At 48.5% G+C, this 18885-nt stretch overlaps 1 protein-coding gene across 1 annotated transcript in view; it reads right to left on the reverse strand.

Moving 5' to 3' along the window:
• The window catches only part of LOC110584340 (spermatogenesis-associated protein 31E1-like), a 12637-nt gene extending 660 nt beyond the window's left edge, over positions 1-11977 (reverse strand). The window contains exons 1-3 of the mRNA XM_021694373.1: positions 11872-11977; positions 5273-5910; positions 2181-4699 (exon numbers count right to left, since the gene is read on the reverse strand). Coding sequence (XP_021550048.1) covers positions 2181-4699; positions 5273-5910; positions 11872-11977 — 3263 coding nt within the window. The remainder of the gene's footprint in view (positions 1-2180; positions 4700-5272; positions 5911-11871) is intronic.
• Positions 11978-18885: the final 6908 nt, after the last annotated feature.

Genomic DNA, 18885 nt, shown 5'->3' on the forward strand with positions numbered 1-18885 from the left:
AGAGGTCTCTGTGTGGGGTCTCTGTGTGGGTCTGTCAGAGGTCTCTGTGTGGGGTCTCTGTGTGGGTCTGTCAGAGTTCTCTGCACGGGGTCTCTGTGTGGGTCTGTCAGAGTTCTCTGCACGGGGTCTCTCGGCGTAGGGCTTTCCCTCTCTGGCCTTGCACTGTCTGGCAGGAGAAGGGCAAAGGAACCTGATTCTGGCTGTTCCACCAGCATCCCGTCCGTGGCACTTCTCCCGACAGGAGCATGGGGTGCACGTCTGGTTCCCCAACTGCAGGACTCACCTCCTGGTGCCCCTGGGAGGACCTAGCAGCAGCCAGGCTCAGGGACCCTGCTTTGGGCCACCCTCTCCTGAGCTCCCGAGGGCCCAGGGCGCTCTGTCCTGGTCCTGCCTCCCCCGGGTCCTGGTTGCACTGTCAGTGCTGGGCACACCCTGGGGGCCTAGAGGCAGGACCTGGCTCGAGAGAGAAGCTGTGGCAGAGCGGGCCTGCGCCCACTCCACCCTGCACCCTGGGTCCCCTCCCACATGTGGGGTCCTGATGGCATGGGGGCAGGGCCATGCCTGCTACCATCTGGATCGGGGGTCCCTCCTGGAGCAGGACTCTCCACCACGCGAGCGATGTGTGGGGGCCCCGGAGGATGATGTTGGGCTGGGAACAGGCATGCAGGGGGCCCCTCCTGGCCTGCACCCTCATTCTGGACAGGTCCGTTCCAGCCGGGTGTGGGGCAAACTCTATCTGATGACCTCTTCCCCCTTTGGGCTCTGGGGTAACCAAGACCGGGAGCCAGGCAAGACTTGCTACATGACCTGGGCCAGTCCCTTGGCCTTGGAGTCCCCACCAGTCCCCTGGGAGCTGTCCTTGGGCCACACAAGTAAGTAAAGGTCACAGACTACAAGTCTGTCCCGAGGCCCCCAATCCCGTGCAATCTTATCAAACTGTGCAGAAATTAAGCTTCCCTGCCCGAAGGCCTTGCTGCCTCTGGGCGCCTGACCCTCTGTGTGGGAGCCTCAGGGGGCTTCTTTCCACCTGGGCCCGGCAGCTGGAGTGGGGTGGAGGCCCTGCGGCCACGGGGCCTCTAACTTGTCTCCACTGGGCCTGTAGGTGACAGTGGGACACCACGGGTCCTCGGTCGTCACACCAGGTATGGGCACACCATGTCACTCTGCCTCCTTCCTGGAGTCCCACCCTGGGTGGTGTCCCCCTGCCTCCCAGCCACACCCCTGCTCCATCCCCCAGAAGGGGAAGGGGTTGCTGGCGGGCAGGGCCCTTCACTCGTCTGGGGCAGGGCAGACCGGTCCACAGTGGCCTCTGTGCTCCCCACCTGCACACCCTCAGAGCCGTGAGCTCCTCCCTTGCTGCTCCAGAGCATGAAAACGGGGAGGGGGGTGACACTGAGCTAAGAGGGGCTCCCGGGTGATGTCAACCCAGCTTCATCGGGGAGAGAAGGGTTCCTGGGGTAGCTGTGCCCTACTCCCCCAGGAGATGGGGAGCAGGATTTCTCCCACCTCTCGCTGAGGGCCAACCTTGCGCCTCCAAACTCCGCGCCCCACTCTGACATAGGACTCGTCTTCCACATGTCCCGGAGCCCGAGGGGGATTTCTGCCTCTGCAGACCCTCCCTACAGCCACACAAGTTCAAGGTAGAGAGAAAGCAGGAGAGGATGGGCGGAGCCAGATCCTGGCCTTGGTCTTGTTCATCTTGTCACGGAAACCGAAGGCGTGTGAGGGAGGGGGTGGGGGTGCACCACACGGTCCCCCTCCCTCCAAGGCCCCATGCCTTCTGGAAGCCAAAGCAAGCACTCGGGGAGAGCAGACCTTGATCCTTCCCTTCCCCCGAGCAGGGCACAGACAGAGGCCAGCATCTCTCATGAGAAAGAAACATTTATTTTGGGGAAACAATAAAAATTGTGGTCCAGAGAAGCCATTAGCCCATAGAGGATGTGCTAACATGAGAAATAAAAGTTCTTCTCTGCACTGTTTGCATTTTTTCTTGGAGAAAAGCTGTCCTACCAGGAAAGGCATGAGAAGCACACACTGACTGGCCAGATGAGACGTATCTTTGAAGGAGGCAGTGCCTCGGGCAGTGGGGGTGCGGAGGGCAGCCCGAAGCTCCTGGCACCATGGACCCATGCTGGCAGGGTCTGCCCGGGCACCCCGGCACCCTGGCTGGGAAGGCCCACCTGTTGTCCCTGCTTCTGATCCACTCGGTCTTGGCATAGCTGTGGCCCTTGGCGGTGGCTTGCTGGTTGGAAGCTGTCTCTCTCATCACTCTCCTCTGCTCTTGATAGGAGAGGACTCTGTGGTAGCAGACATTGGGACCTGCTGAAGCCTGGAGATCCCTTTGGCACCAGCTGAACTCCGGGGCCCGAACTCCATGGTGAGGCACCATTTTCTGCTGTAGGATCTGTCCCACAGCTGTCATGAGCACCTGAGCCTCGGCAGTTGCACTGTCCACAGCTGATCTGCCTGTGACCGGTCCCCGACTCCGGAATGATGAAGACTTGCCTTTTTGAAGGGAATCTTCCAGTCCTTTGCCTTTACTGGAAAAAACCCACTGTATAAAGTGCCTCATCCTTCTTCTGAAGTAGCTTTCTGGAGGAGCCGTCTCCTTTTTCAGCAAGAGTTGACGGGCCTTTCTTCCTGAGGACTCCACTGTGTCCTTGTGCTGGACAGTATGGCTCATCTCACTGATTTGGAGGATCTTTAGTGCTGACAACTCTTTTCCAGGCTCTCTCGGGCTGGGCCTCCTGTGGTACTCTCTCTCAGCAGTGGGGGCAGATGACTTGCTCGGGCTCTTATATTGGTCCCGCAGTCCCAGAGGCTCTGGCTGCCTCTGGATTTTCTGTCCTCTTGATGTGAGGCCGTACAGCACCTGGGAAGTTGATGTGTCTTCACTGGACCCACTCTGGAAGCCATACAGAGACCCCTGAGAAGCCAAGATGTCTGCGGCAAGGAATACATCAGACTGACAGTCTTGAAGAAGGCTGTCAGTGGCACAGTCTTGAAGGAGGACACCAGTTTCACAGTCTTGAAGGAGCACGCTGGCGGCATTGTCTTGAGGCTGGTTCTCTGACTCCATGAACTTCCGGAGCTCAAACTCTCTAAGCTGTGCATCAACGCATAGCTCTTCTGGGTCTTGGGCGACCAACTCTGTAGGTGGCGAGGGGCTGTCACTTTTCTCTGAAGACCCTGATCTTCTCAGATCTGCATGGATGGTTTGGTTGTTGGCCCACACACCGGGTTCCAAGGTGACTCCCCAAGCGGGAGCCTCCTCGACCTCCCCAGCGTCCCTGAACTCTTTAGCACTCAAATACTGGGACTCTAAGTTGAGCTCTAGCACTTCTATGCTATAGCAGGAGTCTTGTGAGGCCCAACCCCCACTCTCCTTCCTTGGCTCACTTGTGGCCATTGCTGGACTTGGACTTGACTCCAGGTTGCTATTCATAAGAGACCCTGAGGCAGGTTCACTGTGCCAGATTCTGCCCACAAAGCTGTATGTGAGGGTCTGAGAAGGTGACCTGGCCTCCTGTCCAGCCAGAGGGGCTTCCGAAGGCCCACAGCCATCACGTGGTGAGGTCCCTTCCAGGGCCTGCTGGATTTCCTCACATGTAGGCTGGGGAGCAGGGAGAGGACTCCCCAAGGTGGGATCAGACTCTTCTACCACCTTCTCTCCTTGATGGGGCTGAGGAGGTTTTCCCAAGAACTTGGTTTTGGAGCGGGCCTTAGATACACAGGTGGCTAAGCAGGGAATGGAGGACCAGGGAAAGAGGAAGCCCTTTTTCAACTTAAAGAGATTTATAGGCTTGAGGACCTTGAGGGGTAGGCTCCACCTGTGCTTCACCCGAAACCTTATAATATGTGCTTCTAGCATCCGTTGAGTGTATGGACTGAGGATGGAAAAATTGTGAGAGGTGGTCCTGCAGGGTTCCCAACCCTTGGAAAATGCTGGCTTTCCAGTTTTCCTGTGAGTGCTTGGCTTTCTGAGAAGGTCCAAGGCATGGTGGGCAGTGAGTCTGGAACAATGAACATCTGCAGGGATCTGACCTTCTCTGATCTGTCCCAACTTCCTGCCCAAATGGGCTCTTAGGACCTTCTCTGGGTGCTTCTCGTCTGCGCTGCTTGTTGAAGGTTTCAAGTCTGTGTCTGACTCCTCAGAATTTATTCCTGGAGCCTTCCCTGGAGAGCTCGCCAAGCCCCTGTGTAGATCTTTCCGGATCCTCCCTGCAGTAGACCTTGAATCCTTGTCCAGGTTTTTTCCTGGCATGGTCCTTGCTGGGTACCTGGACCCAGTCTTCTGTGTAGCCTGGCAGGTTCCGTCTGTAGAGTCAGACTCAGACGCGGGCTTGTGCTGGCTGTTTGCCTGTGGCACCTTCCGGAACTCTCCGTGAGGCTGTATCAGCTTTACAGATAGCTGGATCCTGTGGGGCACGCCACTTTGGTGCTTCACGAACCTCTTCCAAAGGTGCCACTCCAGTTGCTTCCGGAGCTCAGGGTCGATCAAGTCCCCGGGAAGGACAGAGACTGACCCGTGGCCTTGGGGGCCCTGGCCATCCTGTGGAAGGTCGGGAGGACCTTGACTAAAGACTTCCTGAGATCTTTTCACCACAGCAGGTAAGGTCCTGCCCCTTTCTAGTTGCTTCTTCAAAAAGTGACATTCCAGGTTTTGAATTGCAGTTGAGATGAAAGATGGTGTCTTCTTCTGGGATTCAGGGCAAGATACCTCACAGGTCCCCATCTCGGGTGGAAGAGAAGGTGGTCTGATTGGGACAGAAGGTGCAAGGTGGGCCTGGGGCTGGGGCTGAGCCATAGGCAGGGGCTGGGGCTGGGGCTGATCCAGAGGCAGGTGCTGGGGCTGATCCAGAGGCAGGTGCTGGGGCTGAGCCTGAGGGAGGTGCTGGGGCTGGGACTGATCCAGAAGCAGGTGCTGGGGCTGATCCAGAGGCAGGTGCTGGGGCTGATCCAGAAGCAGGTGCTGGGGCTGAGCCTGAGGCAGGGGCTGGGGCTGGGGCTGATCCAGAGGCAGGGGCTGAGGCTGAGGCTCATCCAGAGGCAGGGGCTGGGGCTGATCCAGGGGCTGGGGCTGAGCCAGAGGCAGGGGCTGGGACTGGGACAAGTCCAGGGTCAAGGGTTGGGGCTGGGCCAAAGTGTCAGATAATGACTGGGTCAGTGAAAGATGTGGAGCTATGTTGGCCTGAATTTGGAGTGGCAAGGCACGAGAGAGTTCATTGAATTGGACAGATGGGAACTCCAGTTGGGAATCAGTCATGCTGACAGTGGCCATCAGGGACTCACTGTGCAGAAAGGGAAGACCCCAGAAGAGCTGGTTGCATTTCTGCTGTAAATTGTTCCCCGAAGTCTTGGGATGTGGGGGCTTCTCAGGACCAAGCAGCTGTTTTGGTTTGCCTCTCAAGCTCCAGAAGTGTTGGTCACCCATGGTGTCCTGCTTGTCACCTGGCAACTTGAACATTCTCTCAAAAGAGGTCGGGTGGCAGTCTGACCCTTCCTTCTTTTCCTTCTCCTTCCAAATCTTCAGTTCTGTTCTCTTGGCGATTAGTATCTCCAGAAGCTTCTGGATGTCAGGGTTGATGAAAGGGGGGATTCCAGTCTCTCCCTGTCCGTGTGTGGGGTCTCCCCAGAACAAGGCCTCTGGTAAGGGGTGGGCCAGAGACTCTTGATCGGACTCCAAGCGTGTGGATGTGGAGAGGCTCCAGGTTTTGGCAGCCTCTTGCCACCAGGACAGCGCGGAAATGGGATAGCTTGAGCGGCCCAGGCCCGGGATGACTGGGACAGAAGAAGCTAACCAAGGGGTGTGTGGAGACGAGCTCTGTGGGATGGGGCGCAGTGGGGGTGCCATTGAGTCACACTGAGGGAGAGTCAGAGGAGAGTCTGGCTGCTCCGGGGCCAAGGAGGCTGTCAGAGGCGGAGGACAGGCTTCTGAAGGGGGGAGCCATGGTGGGGAAGGGGGAAGAGCAAGCGGCTGGTGTGAAAAGCCATCCGGGGGAAGGAAAGGCTCCGATGGCCAGGAAGTACTCAGGGAGGAGTGTGAATGAAAAGAAATTGAGGAGGTCATTGGTCCTAGTGACAGGGTGGAGGCCAGAGGTAGAGGGCGTCCCGTCAGAGGAGCGGGGGAAGGTGATGGGGCCATGGTGGGAGCATCTTCCATAGGCTCCCTGCATGGCTGATGGGCTCCAGCAGGCACTCCTCTGCGCACCTGCCCAGGGGCTGCTTGCTGTAAGAGCTGAAAGCGCCTCTGGTCAGAGAACCTCGCCAGGTGGCTGTGGGAGACAGGAGGTGTGAGCCGAAGCCAGGAGCAGGGGGGGCCAGAAGGGTGGGCCCCACGGCCCTCCACGCCCCCACACCCACTTCACAATGCTCCTGCTGTCCCTCGTCCCAGGGCTTTAGCCACACTGTCCCTGTGGCTCCTCCCAGACCCACAGAACAGCCCCAGGGTGCCTGCAGCCCTGGGCTCGCACCATAGACTCTGGGAGGAGCACCCTGAAGAGAAGGGGGAAGGTTCTTTACCTTTGCAGAAGGGAAAACAGGTCCTGAACCTCTTCCAGTTCTTGCAGGCAATCTCTGAAAGCTGGAAACAGAAGACTGCGTCACAGCTGAAGGCGGGGGCCCAGGGGTCTTACAGGAGGCTGAGTACAATGTCCCTTTAGAGGAGACCTTTGGGGGATTAGACTCGGGAGCCCCAAACATCAGTGTCCAAGGCCACGTGCCCGCACAGTGATAGCAAGGCTCATGATGGGGATCGCTTCCCCATTCATGACCTTGTTGGGGGAGAAATGACCGGGTCGCCTCATAGAGAAATCTGAGCAAAGCTGGGCAACTTGTCCACAGTTGAAGCTGGAGGTCCCACCTCCCAGGCCAGGCCCTGGGGCCCCTGCTGGGCGACACCTGTTTCCAACCCCTCGGGGCTTCATTCTGGCCCAGAATCTGGGAAGCATCTGGGTTCCGCTCTCCCTCCCAGGAGCCCCTCCCCCCCAGGAGCCCCTCCCCGCTCCTAGGAGCCCCTCCCCCTCCCAGGGCTCTGTTTCCTGAGGGATGGGCTCAGGCCCTGGTGTCTTGGAGACGGTGGGGCTGGGCCCTCAGAGCAGGGGGGTCGGTGTAACTGGGGTGCGCAGGGCTGAGTGGCAGATGCTCACTTTTTAGAGTCTGCCTTTTCTTCTTACTTCTGTTGTTCCTTCTCCGTGGCTCCTCCTGATGCTGAGATGAGAGAACATGGGGAGGCTGGGACCCCACCCCCAGCAGCAGATGTTCACTGCTCATGAACAATGGGACCTCCTACATTTAACTAAGGGGGGGGGGGCGCTGTGGTTTTCTTTCGTTTTACTCATTTCCTTTTCAAGATGGATAAAAATGTTTTCAGTTTTCCTTCTTTGAAGAATGTACAGGAGGATTTTCTATGTGAGAAATTTCTTTGTCACTGTTCCTCTGCTCAAGAAACACACATATTCCCAGACCTGTGGGTGCATCTGAGCTCCTTCACATAGGACCCCACTTCCCGAGGCCAGAGCCCCACTCCAGCTGCTGCTCGGGGCCTCCTGGGCTCAGTACTGCCCTTGATCAGCCCCGACAGAGGAATGTTCACCTGAGACACCTGCCCTGGGAAGGTGGGTGGTGAACCAGTGCCTAGGGGCCTGACCTCTGCTACAGATCGGCTTAACTGCCGGTCCTCGGCCACTGGTCACTGTGTTTGGGACATTGTCCTGGAGCCCTCCACCACACCTGGACTCGTGGCCTGAGATCTTTGGGTAGAAATCCTTGTGCCCCTCTAACCCCTGCCTAGTCTGGCTTATCCCTGGATGGATGGTGTTCTATTCTTTCCTGAGAATACACATTCTATTCTTTCCTAACCCAGGAGTCTCTCCAATAATTCAGAAAAGTGGAAATAGTAATAGAAAAGAAGCTGGTGCCGCCACTCTGGAAAACAGTATGGAGTTTCCTCAAAAAGTTGAAAATAGAGCTATGCTATGACCCAGCAATTGCACTACTGGGTATTTACCCCAAAGATACAAATGTAGTGATCCAAAGGGGCACCTGCACCCCAATGTTTACAGCAGCAATGTCCATAATAGCTAAACTATGGAAAGAGCCTAGATGTCCATCAACAGATGAATAGATAAAGAAGTTGTGGTATATATATACAATGGAATATTATGCAGCCATCAAAAAAATGAAATCTTCCATTTACTATGACATGGATGGAACTAGAGGGTATTATGCTAAGCGAAATAAGTCAATCAGAGGAAGACAAGTATCATATGATCTCACTGATATGAGGAATTTGAGAAACAAGACAGAGGATCATAGGGGAAGGGAGGGAAAAATGAAACAAAACTAAACCAGAGAGGGAGACAAACCATAAGAGACTCTTAATCTCAGGAAACAAACTGAGGGTTCCTGGAGTGGATGGGGGTGGGAGGGATGGGGTGACTGGGTCATAGACATTTGGGAGGGTATGTGCTATGGTGAGTGCTGTGAATTGTGTAAGACTGATGAATCACAGACCTGCACCCCTGAAACAAATAATATATTATATGTTAATTAAGAAAATAAAAAAAAAGAAACCTAAAAAAAAAAAAAAAAGAAGATAGAATCATACTCTGCTGGGTCTGGGCCAAGGGTTCCTTACCTTCTTGATGTTTCTGTGTTTCCTCTGTGGTGGTAAGGATGGATCAGGGTGGGAGAAGGAAACTAACAGGAAAAAGAGCCCCAGTCCACATAGGAAGGTGAGGATATTAAGTGCCCAGGAAGTGGGACTGGAGCTCAGACAACCACCAGTAATGCATTTCTGAGGGAAGAGGTAATTCTCCATCTCTTTCCTCTGAAATTCATTAGTGCCAGATCACACTGCTGCTACACTGAGCACTGGGAGTGCACTTGCGGACACAAAACCCAGGCCCACATCACAGAGCTGTGGTCTGGTCACAAAGGGCTCTTGAGGGCAGGTAGGGGACACAAGTAGATGGACAACAGCCCCTCCCATCCACCCAGCCTTGCAGCTTCATCATCCCTCCACCCTCCCGGGCCTGACACTCCTACCTTCTCACCCTGCTAGAGATAGACCTTTGTCAATTTGCTATTCATCCTGCTTGGAACTCAGATAATACCTGGTTCCCTTGAGACCTCTACTTGCACTCCATCAGTTTCATAGCTTTTAAAAATCTGGAGTTGTCCTTGGAATTTTGGTTAATTCCCAGGAACTTTTGCCTTCTGTCTGCAACTTCAGTCTCCCCACATAATATGTTTTTGCCTTGTATCACCCTAGTACAAAAGAAACTCAAATGTCTTTTGTGCTTCTTTAGCCATGTATATTTTGAAAACATCTTAAGATGTTTTATTTCAGTTCATCTCCACTATCTTCAGCTAGAGGGACTTAGAAAATTAATGATTATTCAAAATTTACAAAGCTAAATAAGTATAAAACAAATTGAAATAGTTAAACCTCCAAAGTATGTTTTTCATATGTTTCTAGTATTTTTGCTTCTGAGATCAGTAGAGAGTAAACTGCAGAAACACTTTCAGAACATTCGGTATAGACACACATATACATGTTCACCCACATTCTTTAACAAATCCAGCATTTTTAAATCTAAGAATCAAGTTTTTGTTTTGTTTCATTTCAAAAGTTTCCTTTAGTAATTCTTGTAAGTTTGTATATCTGGGAATATCTTTATTTTGCCTTCATTTTTGAAGGACAGATTTGCTGGGTATGGAATTCTGGGTTGACAATTTTTTTTAAGATTTATTTATTTATTTTAGAGAAAGAGAGCATGAGCAGGGGAAGGAGAAGAGGGAGAGGGAGAAGCAGATCCCCCACTGAGCAGGGACCCTGACACAGGGCTCGATCCCAGGGCCCTGAAATCATGACTTGAGCCGAAATCAAGAGTTGGATGCTCAACTGAGTGAGCCACCCAAGCACCTGAACAACTTTTTCCCTTTCAGCTTTTTGACTGTTGTCATTTCAGGGCCTTTCCCCCACTGGTTCTGACTGGAAGTCGGTGGTTAATCTAGTGTGGTCCTCTGGTGTATGAAGAGAAGTTTTTGTCTTGCAATTTCAAAGTTTCTCCTTTGTTTTTGCATGGTTTGACTGTGATGTATCTAAGAGTGATCTGCTTGTTTTTATTTTACTGCAGGTAAATACTGAATCTATAGATCAAGATTTTTCCATCAAATTTGGTAAGGTTTCAGCCACTATTTCTACAAATATTGTGTCTTTCTCCCCACTTCTCCTTTCTTTCTGAGAACACTCCCTTAAGTAGAAAAGAACTTCCAAATGATCCCACATTTCTCCCAGGCTTGCAGAGAACTGCTACCCACGACCCCAAATTTCTCAATATTCACATTAGTATCTAGAAAGTAGTGTCAGTTCTGAGAAGGTCTTTGATACGGAGTGTTTTGCTGGCATCATGGAAACCTGCCTATGTAATGATGTCATGCCCGTGCACATGTGTTCTGACTATGGTGGGGCTCTGAGTTAGAGCCATTGCTTTGGAAAATGCTTTATCATGACCTGGTCCAGGCTGAAGAGAGCGGGCCTTTTGACAGAGCAATGAAACAGCTAGAGCTAGAGAAACCCCGCCATTTTGTAATAGCAAAAAATGGGGACCAACCCAGTCCAATCGAGTGGAAGGTATGTGCTCAGCAATATGCCAGAGGATCGTGCTCAAGTTAAAATAAATGAACTACAGCGAAACATCGTAAGAGTAAATCATGTAGACACGCTACTGAGCAAGAAATAAAAGCGACTTGCAGAAAAATTGTACAGGATGATTCCTTTTGTTCTAGTTTCAACACTATACAAAATAAAATACGATTTAGCGACGCATTTACTTTGGTAAAAATATTAAAAAAACACTGAGAATAATGAACAGGATTGATGAACAGAGGGATGTACAGATGCTTCCAAAAATGTGGATGATCCTGCATTTCTTAGGTTGGGATGTCTATGGCTGTTTTTCATTATTCCTTACATCTTCTATATAATTTATAAATGTCAACTTGTAACTTTTAAACACTAAGACACATGGTAATGTAAACAACTCTATTGGAAATAAAATCGAACATAGCAAAAATAAAATAGCCAACAGCCTCATCAGGAAGGGAGGAGAGAAACTGATCATAAGGATGCTCTGTGCTCTAGAGTAGTCTTTGTTCTCCACACCTTAAAGATCCCCATGTGACTTTCAGTTTTGAGGCCGTGCATTGCTGGGGCCTCCCCACCACTGCCCTGTTTATGACAAGCTGTATTCAACTCAGATCACTTTCTGATGGTTTCCAAACCTAGAATAACAAAATACAGATCTGTGATTCTTAGCGGATGGCACTTGCTTCTTCTTGGCTGGAGATTTTCAGCAGTAAATGAAGGTATTGGGCTCTGGCTGTTACCCTGGCTACATTCTGACTGTGCCAGGCAGCAGGACCTGGGTCTGACCAGCCCACGATCCAGGCTCTTGGGACAAGGTGACCGTGACTCAACAGAAAACAGATTCAGATCAGACCTCACACTTGTGGATGAGTTTTTATTAAAGCAAGGAAGAGGAGGTGCGAATGTATTTGAATTTAGGCCAGTGACTTTCAGGCTAACAAGCCCTGAGCTCGCCAAGTGACGGATAGAAAGGAGCTTTTCATAAATAAAACATGGGGAAAAGTAAACATTTGAGATATATAGCTGCTTTTGAAGAAACTTAGATAGGACTTTCATGTTGGGAGCATTTTGCTTGTTTAGTTATAAACACTGATCTAAATATTTATGTGTAATATGTATTTTTTTATAAGAAAAAAACACAATGTTTCTATGTATTTACACTGGGCAGACATTTGAAATGCACTATTTTGGAGCTGGTGTGACATCCTTCTCCTTACATGCCTCGTAAAGGCAATGACGGTCACGGAGATGGATTCCACCCTTGTTTTCCTCTTCCTTGTGCTTCATCTGATACATTATAAAATCTGTGCTGACAGAACACATGGTATACCATCTTACCTTTTCTGTGATGAATGCCAAGGTTTGATAAATGCTTTACCTGAGAGTGCTCACTCAATAGCCCAGGTTGTAACACTGAGCCCTTTTGTGTCTCTGTGTCATCTATTCAAATCCAGGAAGGTCAGTTGAGGACCTGCCCAAACTCTGGGTCAGAGAGGCACAAGTCTCAGATTATAGAACATTACCTGAAATAGACAAGAACTTCCAAATGATTCTGCATTTCTCCCAGGCTTGCAGTGAAATGCTGCCCAGGAAACTAACCTTCTTAATATTCATGTTAGTATCTAGAGAGTAGTTTAGGCTCCAATATAAATATTTTTGTAAATAAAGCCAGTGCGATGAGATCTGAAGGATTTTTGTTGTCCTTTTCACTACACAGAGGATGCTTATGCTGCATATGATCTATATCCTCTCAGCTTGCTATGATTAATTAAGTTGCATTCACTTTGCCTTACTACCCAAGACTTCCATCAACAGATCAAACTGCACACATTGGAGGATATGCTAATGCGTTTTAAATCATCAGATTGGCTAAACTAAGAAATGATGCTGGAGAAGGGGCAGGATCACAGGTGCGCTCATATATGCTGGTGAGGTGTGAGTGGTTGTCATCTACTCCAGAATATTTCAGGAGGAGCTATTGAATTTTAAAAATAGGCTTATGTATATGTTTCCAGAGCACTGTAAAAGTATGGAGCACAGAAAAGGAAACCATCAACATGATGAAAAGACAACCTACCAAATGGATCCCAGGAAGGACAACCAAATGACTATCAGGATCAAAATAGGATATGTGATGAAAGGTTCAACAATTTGGGTTATTTTAGTTTTTAATTGACAAAATAAAGAAGTGACTGTCCCTCACTATATATGATATTGGGAGATTTTTTTTTTAAGATTTTATTTATTTATTTATTTATTTATTCGAGACAGAGAGAGATAGCGAGAGGGAGCAGGGAGGAGAGGGAGAAACAGACCCCCTGTGAGCAGGGAGCCCGACAGGGGCCTCGATCCCAGGACCCTGGGATCATGACCCGAGCTGAAGGCAGATGTTTAACTGACTGAGCCACCCAGGTGCCCCGAGATTTTTTTTAAAAGATTTTATTTATTCATTTGAGAGAGACAGAGAGAGCACAAGCAAGGGGAGAGGCAGAGGGAGAGGGAGAAGCAGACTCCTTGCTGAGCTGGGAGCTCGATGCCGGGCTGGATCCCAGGACCTGAAGATCATGACCTGAGCCGAAGGCAGATGCTTAATCGTCTGAGCAGCAGCCCCTCCCCTATTAGGAGATTTTTATGAAATGGTACTAATTAGCTTCTTGGATCCTCAGAAGACCAAGCAAGTTGAAGTGGATCTGAAGGAGGTTTTACTAGGACATTGAAACATGCTGAATATCAAGTTGATAAGACCCATTGTATCATACCAAGGCACTTACAGATTCAGATTTGGACATTTAAGAGAAAAGGAATGATGCCTGGATCTTCCTTGACAGTGAGATATTTACTTGTATTTATTTGGGGCAGGAGCAGGAAGTTGCCCAGGCTCCTCTCTCAGTTGATGCTTCCAGTATGATGTTTATGTTCCATTCCAGCAAGTTTCCTTGAAAATGCAGTTCTGTGGGCAGACTTGACTCAGACTAACTCACCTGGCTCCAGTGACCCCAGTTGCAGTTACCTAGCTGACTGGCTGGCCACATGTGTTTCCACCTGTGCAGCTGACTACATGAAAGTATGTGAATTTTATGTGGTCATGCTTCGTATGATCATAATGATAGTTTGTCCTTTTCTGGAGAACATAGAACATAGACCGTGAGTTTTCACAGATTGGATGCAGAAATTGAAAAATCAGTGCTGTTGCTACATTCTCTCTACCCCTTTTTAAAAATGGCCAATGTGAGCCAGAAAGGGACTGAAACTAATTCTTAATCCAATTTCACTTAAAAAATTATTTTGAGCAAACGTGTGTTTCTGTGAAACTCCTAGAGGTTCTTGCAACTTTATTTGACAGCGGACACCCATGGATCACCCCCAGGGGTCCCACCGAAGCTAAGAGCGGACTGTCCCTTCCAAGTGGTACATAACATCAGAAATGGAAAATAGTATTTAAACTCTTCAAAGAAAGCTCTTTGGATTATTGCTTTAATAAAAATGAACAATTTGCTTAACAATTCTGAGCCCTGGCCCTCTCCCTAAATAGACCAGGGGAGGTAAGCCGTAGTCAGTGGCTCTGGCCCCTTAGCCGTGCCCATAAGTAGACAGCACCCCACAGATACCATCATGATCACAGCCAGATTGACACCCAGGCCTGAAGCCAAGAAATCCTGAAGCACCAGACATTGCCTTTGTAACACATTCTCTGATACAGGGTTGATCGCTCCAGCCCGTTTTCATATTCATGCTCTATGTAAAGGCATTCATTATATCCCCGTGCCATAAATATTCAGAAGAAATCCAATGAGTGGGTAAGAAAAGATGTCCTTGAAAATAATTTCCAAGGGAACATTTTTTAAAGGGGACAGTTCCCCCCCCCCCCAGTGTTTGGCATGTTTTGGAGGATGGGGTGTTCTCTACTTTCTTCATGATCATTTTGAAAACTCAGGTGTCATGATGACTCACTGGCATTTCATTTTGTCTAATTGTGCAGCCTTTCTGATCATTCTTTTTTTAAAAAAGATTTATTTATTTATTTGGGAGAGAGAGATAGCATGAGCAGGGAGAAGAGCAGAGGGAGAGAGAGAGAAAGAGAATCTCCAGCAGACTCCCTGCTAAGCGCTGGTTAGCCCTGCTAACCCTGAGATCATAACGTGAGCTGAAATAAAGAGTCAGGCACTTAACCGACTGAGCCATCAGGTGCTCCAGTGTTCTTTCTTTTATGCATCAGCCTGCCATGAGTGTCCACATTGATTTCTTTGTTATGCAACTCTACTCTGCTCAATCTGACCCACTCATTACCCTGATAAGGGTGGTAGTCAGAACTCCCAATCCATCCCAGGAACAGCTGATCCCAGAGCCACATGCCCTGTACCTGGTGTGAATTTCAACATGAGTCGCCTTGCTTCTAAGCTTCCTAACCAGGCTCATCTCTGTGAGATAATACTGTGCTAGCTTGGGGATGACAGTCATTCTTAATAATCACAATTTTGGTTGATACTGCTATTCTTTATGCTCAGGCTTATGTAAGTGTGTGATGAATGGTCTATCAACAATTCCCCAAAGGAAAGAAAACCACGGATGAGCTCTTTAGCTGGTAGCTCTCTGTGGGAGGATCAAACCCAGACCGGCTTGCTCAGAGTTTGGAGAAACCTAACATCCTGGCTCCATTACCTCCAGGAGAAACAAATCGCATTCTCATATTTTGTTGATGTCTGGTTATATGTTCCTTCTTAGTTGCAATAATGTATGTTTTTTATTTGATTAATTTTATTCTTATTATCACTTCCTACTATTTCATGTAGTTACTGGATTTTCATTTTGTTTTGGTTTTTTTTCCAGGTTTTAGTTTATAGCCTAATCCCTTTCTATACTTTCTTTAAAGGTGCATCATTGTGAATTTACTAGAGAATTTTGTTAGAAATTTTATAATTAATAACCAAGGCACATACCAATAATTTCTGAGTATATATGATGCCCATCTTCCATACTTTATTCATCTTTTCTTAATTACAAATATTAAGTACTTTCTGTATTAAGGTTCTAGGATATGTGTGTGTGTGTACTGAGAGAGAAAAAGAGAGATAGAGACAGAGACAGACACAGAAAGAGAGAGATTTATTTTAAAGAATTTGCTCACTCTGAAAGCTGGTAAGTTTGAATTCTGCAGGTTGGTGGCAGACCAGCAACCCAGGGAAGACCTGATGTGGCAACTTGAGTCTAAACCCTGGCTGGAGGCAGAATTCCTTCTTACTTGGGAGACCTCAGTCTTTTCTCTTAAGGTCTTCAACTGATTAGATGAGGCCCATACACATTACGGAGAATAATCTGCTTTTCTCAAAATTTAAGTGAAAATCACATATAAGAAAATACCTTCACAGCAACATCCAGATAAGTATTTAATCAACTATCTGGGTACTCTGGCCTACACAAGTTGTCACATATAATTAACCATCACAATTAACCCTTGTCAATTTAGGACCCATACACGTCTCTTCAATAACAAGGTTCTACTTCTGTCTAACATGATACAATTATCCTACATACAACTTAAAATGCACTAATACATTCCCTAGCGGAGGATACAAAGTCCTTGGAGATGCTCCCTCTTCTCCCTGATAACCTGTAACTTCAATACTGTGGTGCAAACTCCATACATCTTATGTTCTATGATAAAGGACTAAGAGAAGGAAGAAAACAAAGATACAGACAGACACACTCAAAAATATTCATAACAAAATAAGGAAGAAATATTCATAAGAATTAGAGTCCTGGAATGCCTGGGTGGCTGAATCGGTTAAGCATCCGATTCTTGGTTTGGGCCCAGGTCATGATCTCAGGGTCGTGGGATCGAGCCCCCATGGGCTCCGTGCTCATCATGGAGTCTGCTGGAGATTTTCTCTCTGCCTCTGCCTCTGCCCCACCCCCCACTTGCAATCTAAATAAATAAATAAATAAACAAATAAAATATTAAGAAAAGAAGAATTAGAGTCCTTATTTCTGTAACTGGTCCCGTGGTCATAGCTGGTATTGATATAACTAAGTATATACTTCTGCTGCTCATTCTATATTACATTTGCTGTGAGCAAGCACCTCAGCTGGTTGTGGTTCTTTATCTGGTGGAGTGACCCAACCCTTCATTCCTGAATTTTCTGGAATATCAGTAGTCTTGCCTGGATTGGGTTGTTGTAGGTTTTCACTGACTTTAATCACAGGGCTTGGTGGTACTAAGAGACGCTTATGCAATCTCCTGTACTGCAGACATAGCCTCCCTTTCCTCCACGGTGGATTAACAGTCTCATTTTTCTGTGTAGTCAGGATCATTAAACACCTTAACTCTCATCTTTATGTGTTTACTCAAAGGCATGAGGAGCCCAAGGTGGCCGGGCAGCGGTCTTAACTTCCAGTTTAATGGAATCATGGTCGTGTCTCCTGGGGTAGCATTCCTCCCTTTGAACTAGGGTCTCGAGATCTGCAGGGCATGAGGTCACAGAAACAAGGAGCAAAGATTTCTTAGTGACATCACTAGGGTAATACAGGTGCTCCTCTCATTTCTAGCCCTAGCTTCCTTGATCGATGAATCCTGACTGTGGGAGAAACAGCATAATATTTGGATGCATTGATTTAGAGCATACTCAGCCTCCTGGAGAACACTGCCCAGGACAAGTTTTGCCTGCAAGTTTTTGCCCCCCAGCCAGCACTGTAACTGAGTCTTCAAAAGGTCATTTTGTTGTTCTAGCCAGCTAGTTGCTTTAGAATGGTGGAAAACATGGTAAGACCGTGAATTCCACCATCACGGACCCAAAGCTGCACTTCATCTGCTATGAAATACATTCCTTGATCAGGGGCAACACTGTGTGGGATACCATGTCAATGGGTAAGGTGTTCCCTAAGTCCAAGGAGAGTAGATTTAGCAGAAGTACTGTTTGCAGGGAAGGCAAATACATATCCAGAGCAAGTGTCTATTACAGTAAGAACAAAACAAACACTTCCTCTTCCATGATGAAAGTGGTCCAATGTAATCAATCTGCCACCAGCTAGCTGCTGGTCACCCTGGGGAATGGTGCCATATTGGACTCTGCTGCTGTCACTCAGCGGTGGTTCATAGCCTGGTTGGACCCACTAAGTGGAAATACATGTTGCTGAGCCCGTACATAATCTCTCCCACCATGCCCACTTTGTTCATGAGCCCTTTGAGCAATGACAGGAATGGCTGAAGAGAGGAAAAAATATCCACAGAACAAGTCATCCTATGTACACGATTATTAAAATGCTCTTGTGTTGAGGTCACCCTTTGCTGAACATTCACATGAGATAAAAATATCTTCACATTTTTTTAGCCATTCAGAGAATTTCATCCATAGACCTTTTCCCCAATTCTCCTTGTCACCAATTTTCCAATCATGCTCAAGTCCTTAACCATCCAGCCAAACCATTGACTGCAGCCCCTGAATTGGTATAAAATTGCATGTCTTGCCACTTTTCCTTTCAGGCAAAGTGAATAACTAGGTGCACTGCTTGAAGTTCTGCCCACCGGGAGTATTTTCCTTCACGGAAGTCCCAGGGAGAGGCGTAGCAAGGCAGTTGTCCACTTTCAAGTGGTACCTGCATATACGCCAGAACCATCTATGATCCAGGTATGACCTTTCTCTTCTTCTGTCAGTTGATTATAGGTAACTCTCCATGAGGAGGCCATAGGTGCATAATGGGAGAGAAGACAGTGTGTCAGGAGTTGGGGCCATGCACACTTGGACAACTTCTTTGTGTAACTTACATGCCCAGCACTGCCTGGGCCCAACCATGTATATATTGGTCCCACTGGATGACGGAATGCTGCTTTAAATGTCCTACTTTGTGGCGTGGTGGGTCAGGTGACACCCACTGGATGGGTGGCTGTCATGATGGGTCATGTTCAGGTCACATGTTAAGTGGGTGGCCCAAGGTTAAGTAACTCTCCTGATGCCCTCTAATAGGTCATGAGCTGTTTCTCAAAAGGAGCAATTATCCAAAGAGGATGGTGGGGCTTGGTCCCCAAATCCTAAGGTCCTGCCCTGCAAATCACCTATAAGAACCTGCTCCAGAGCAACCAAAAAGCTCCAAATAGCAACCGTATCTGCCACCGCCACTTCAAGCCCCACCGAAACTACTGGATCTCGTGGACTGAGTGGCCGAGCAGCTCGACCAGCAGCGTGGACCTGTTACAGAGCCTTCTGTTGTTCTGGGTCTCACTCAAAACTAGTAGCTTT

Source organism: Neomonachus schauinslandi, chromosome 13 (genome assembly GCF_002201575.2).
Source record: "Neomonachus schauinslandi chromosome 13, ASM220157v2, whole genome shotgun sequence".
In the NCBI taxonomy this organism is placed as follows: Eukaryota; Metazoa; Chordata; class Mammalia; order Carnivora; family Phocidae; genus Neomonachus; species Neomonachus schauinslandi.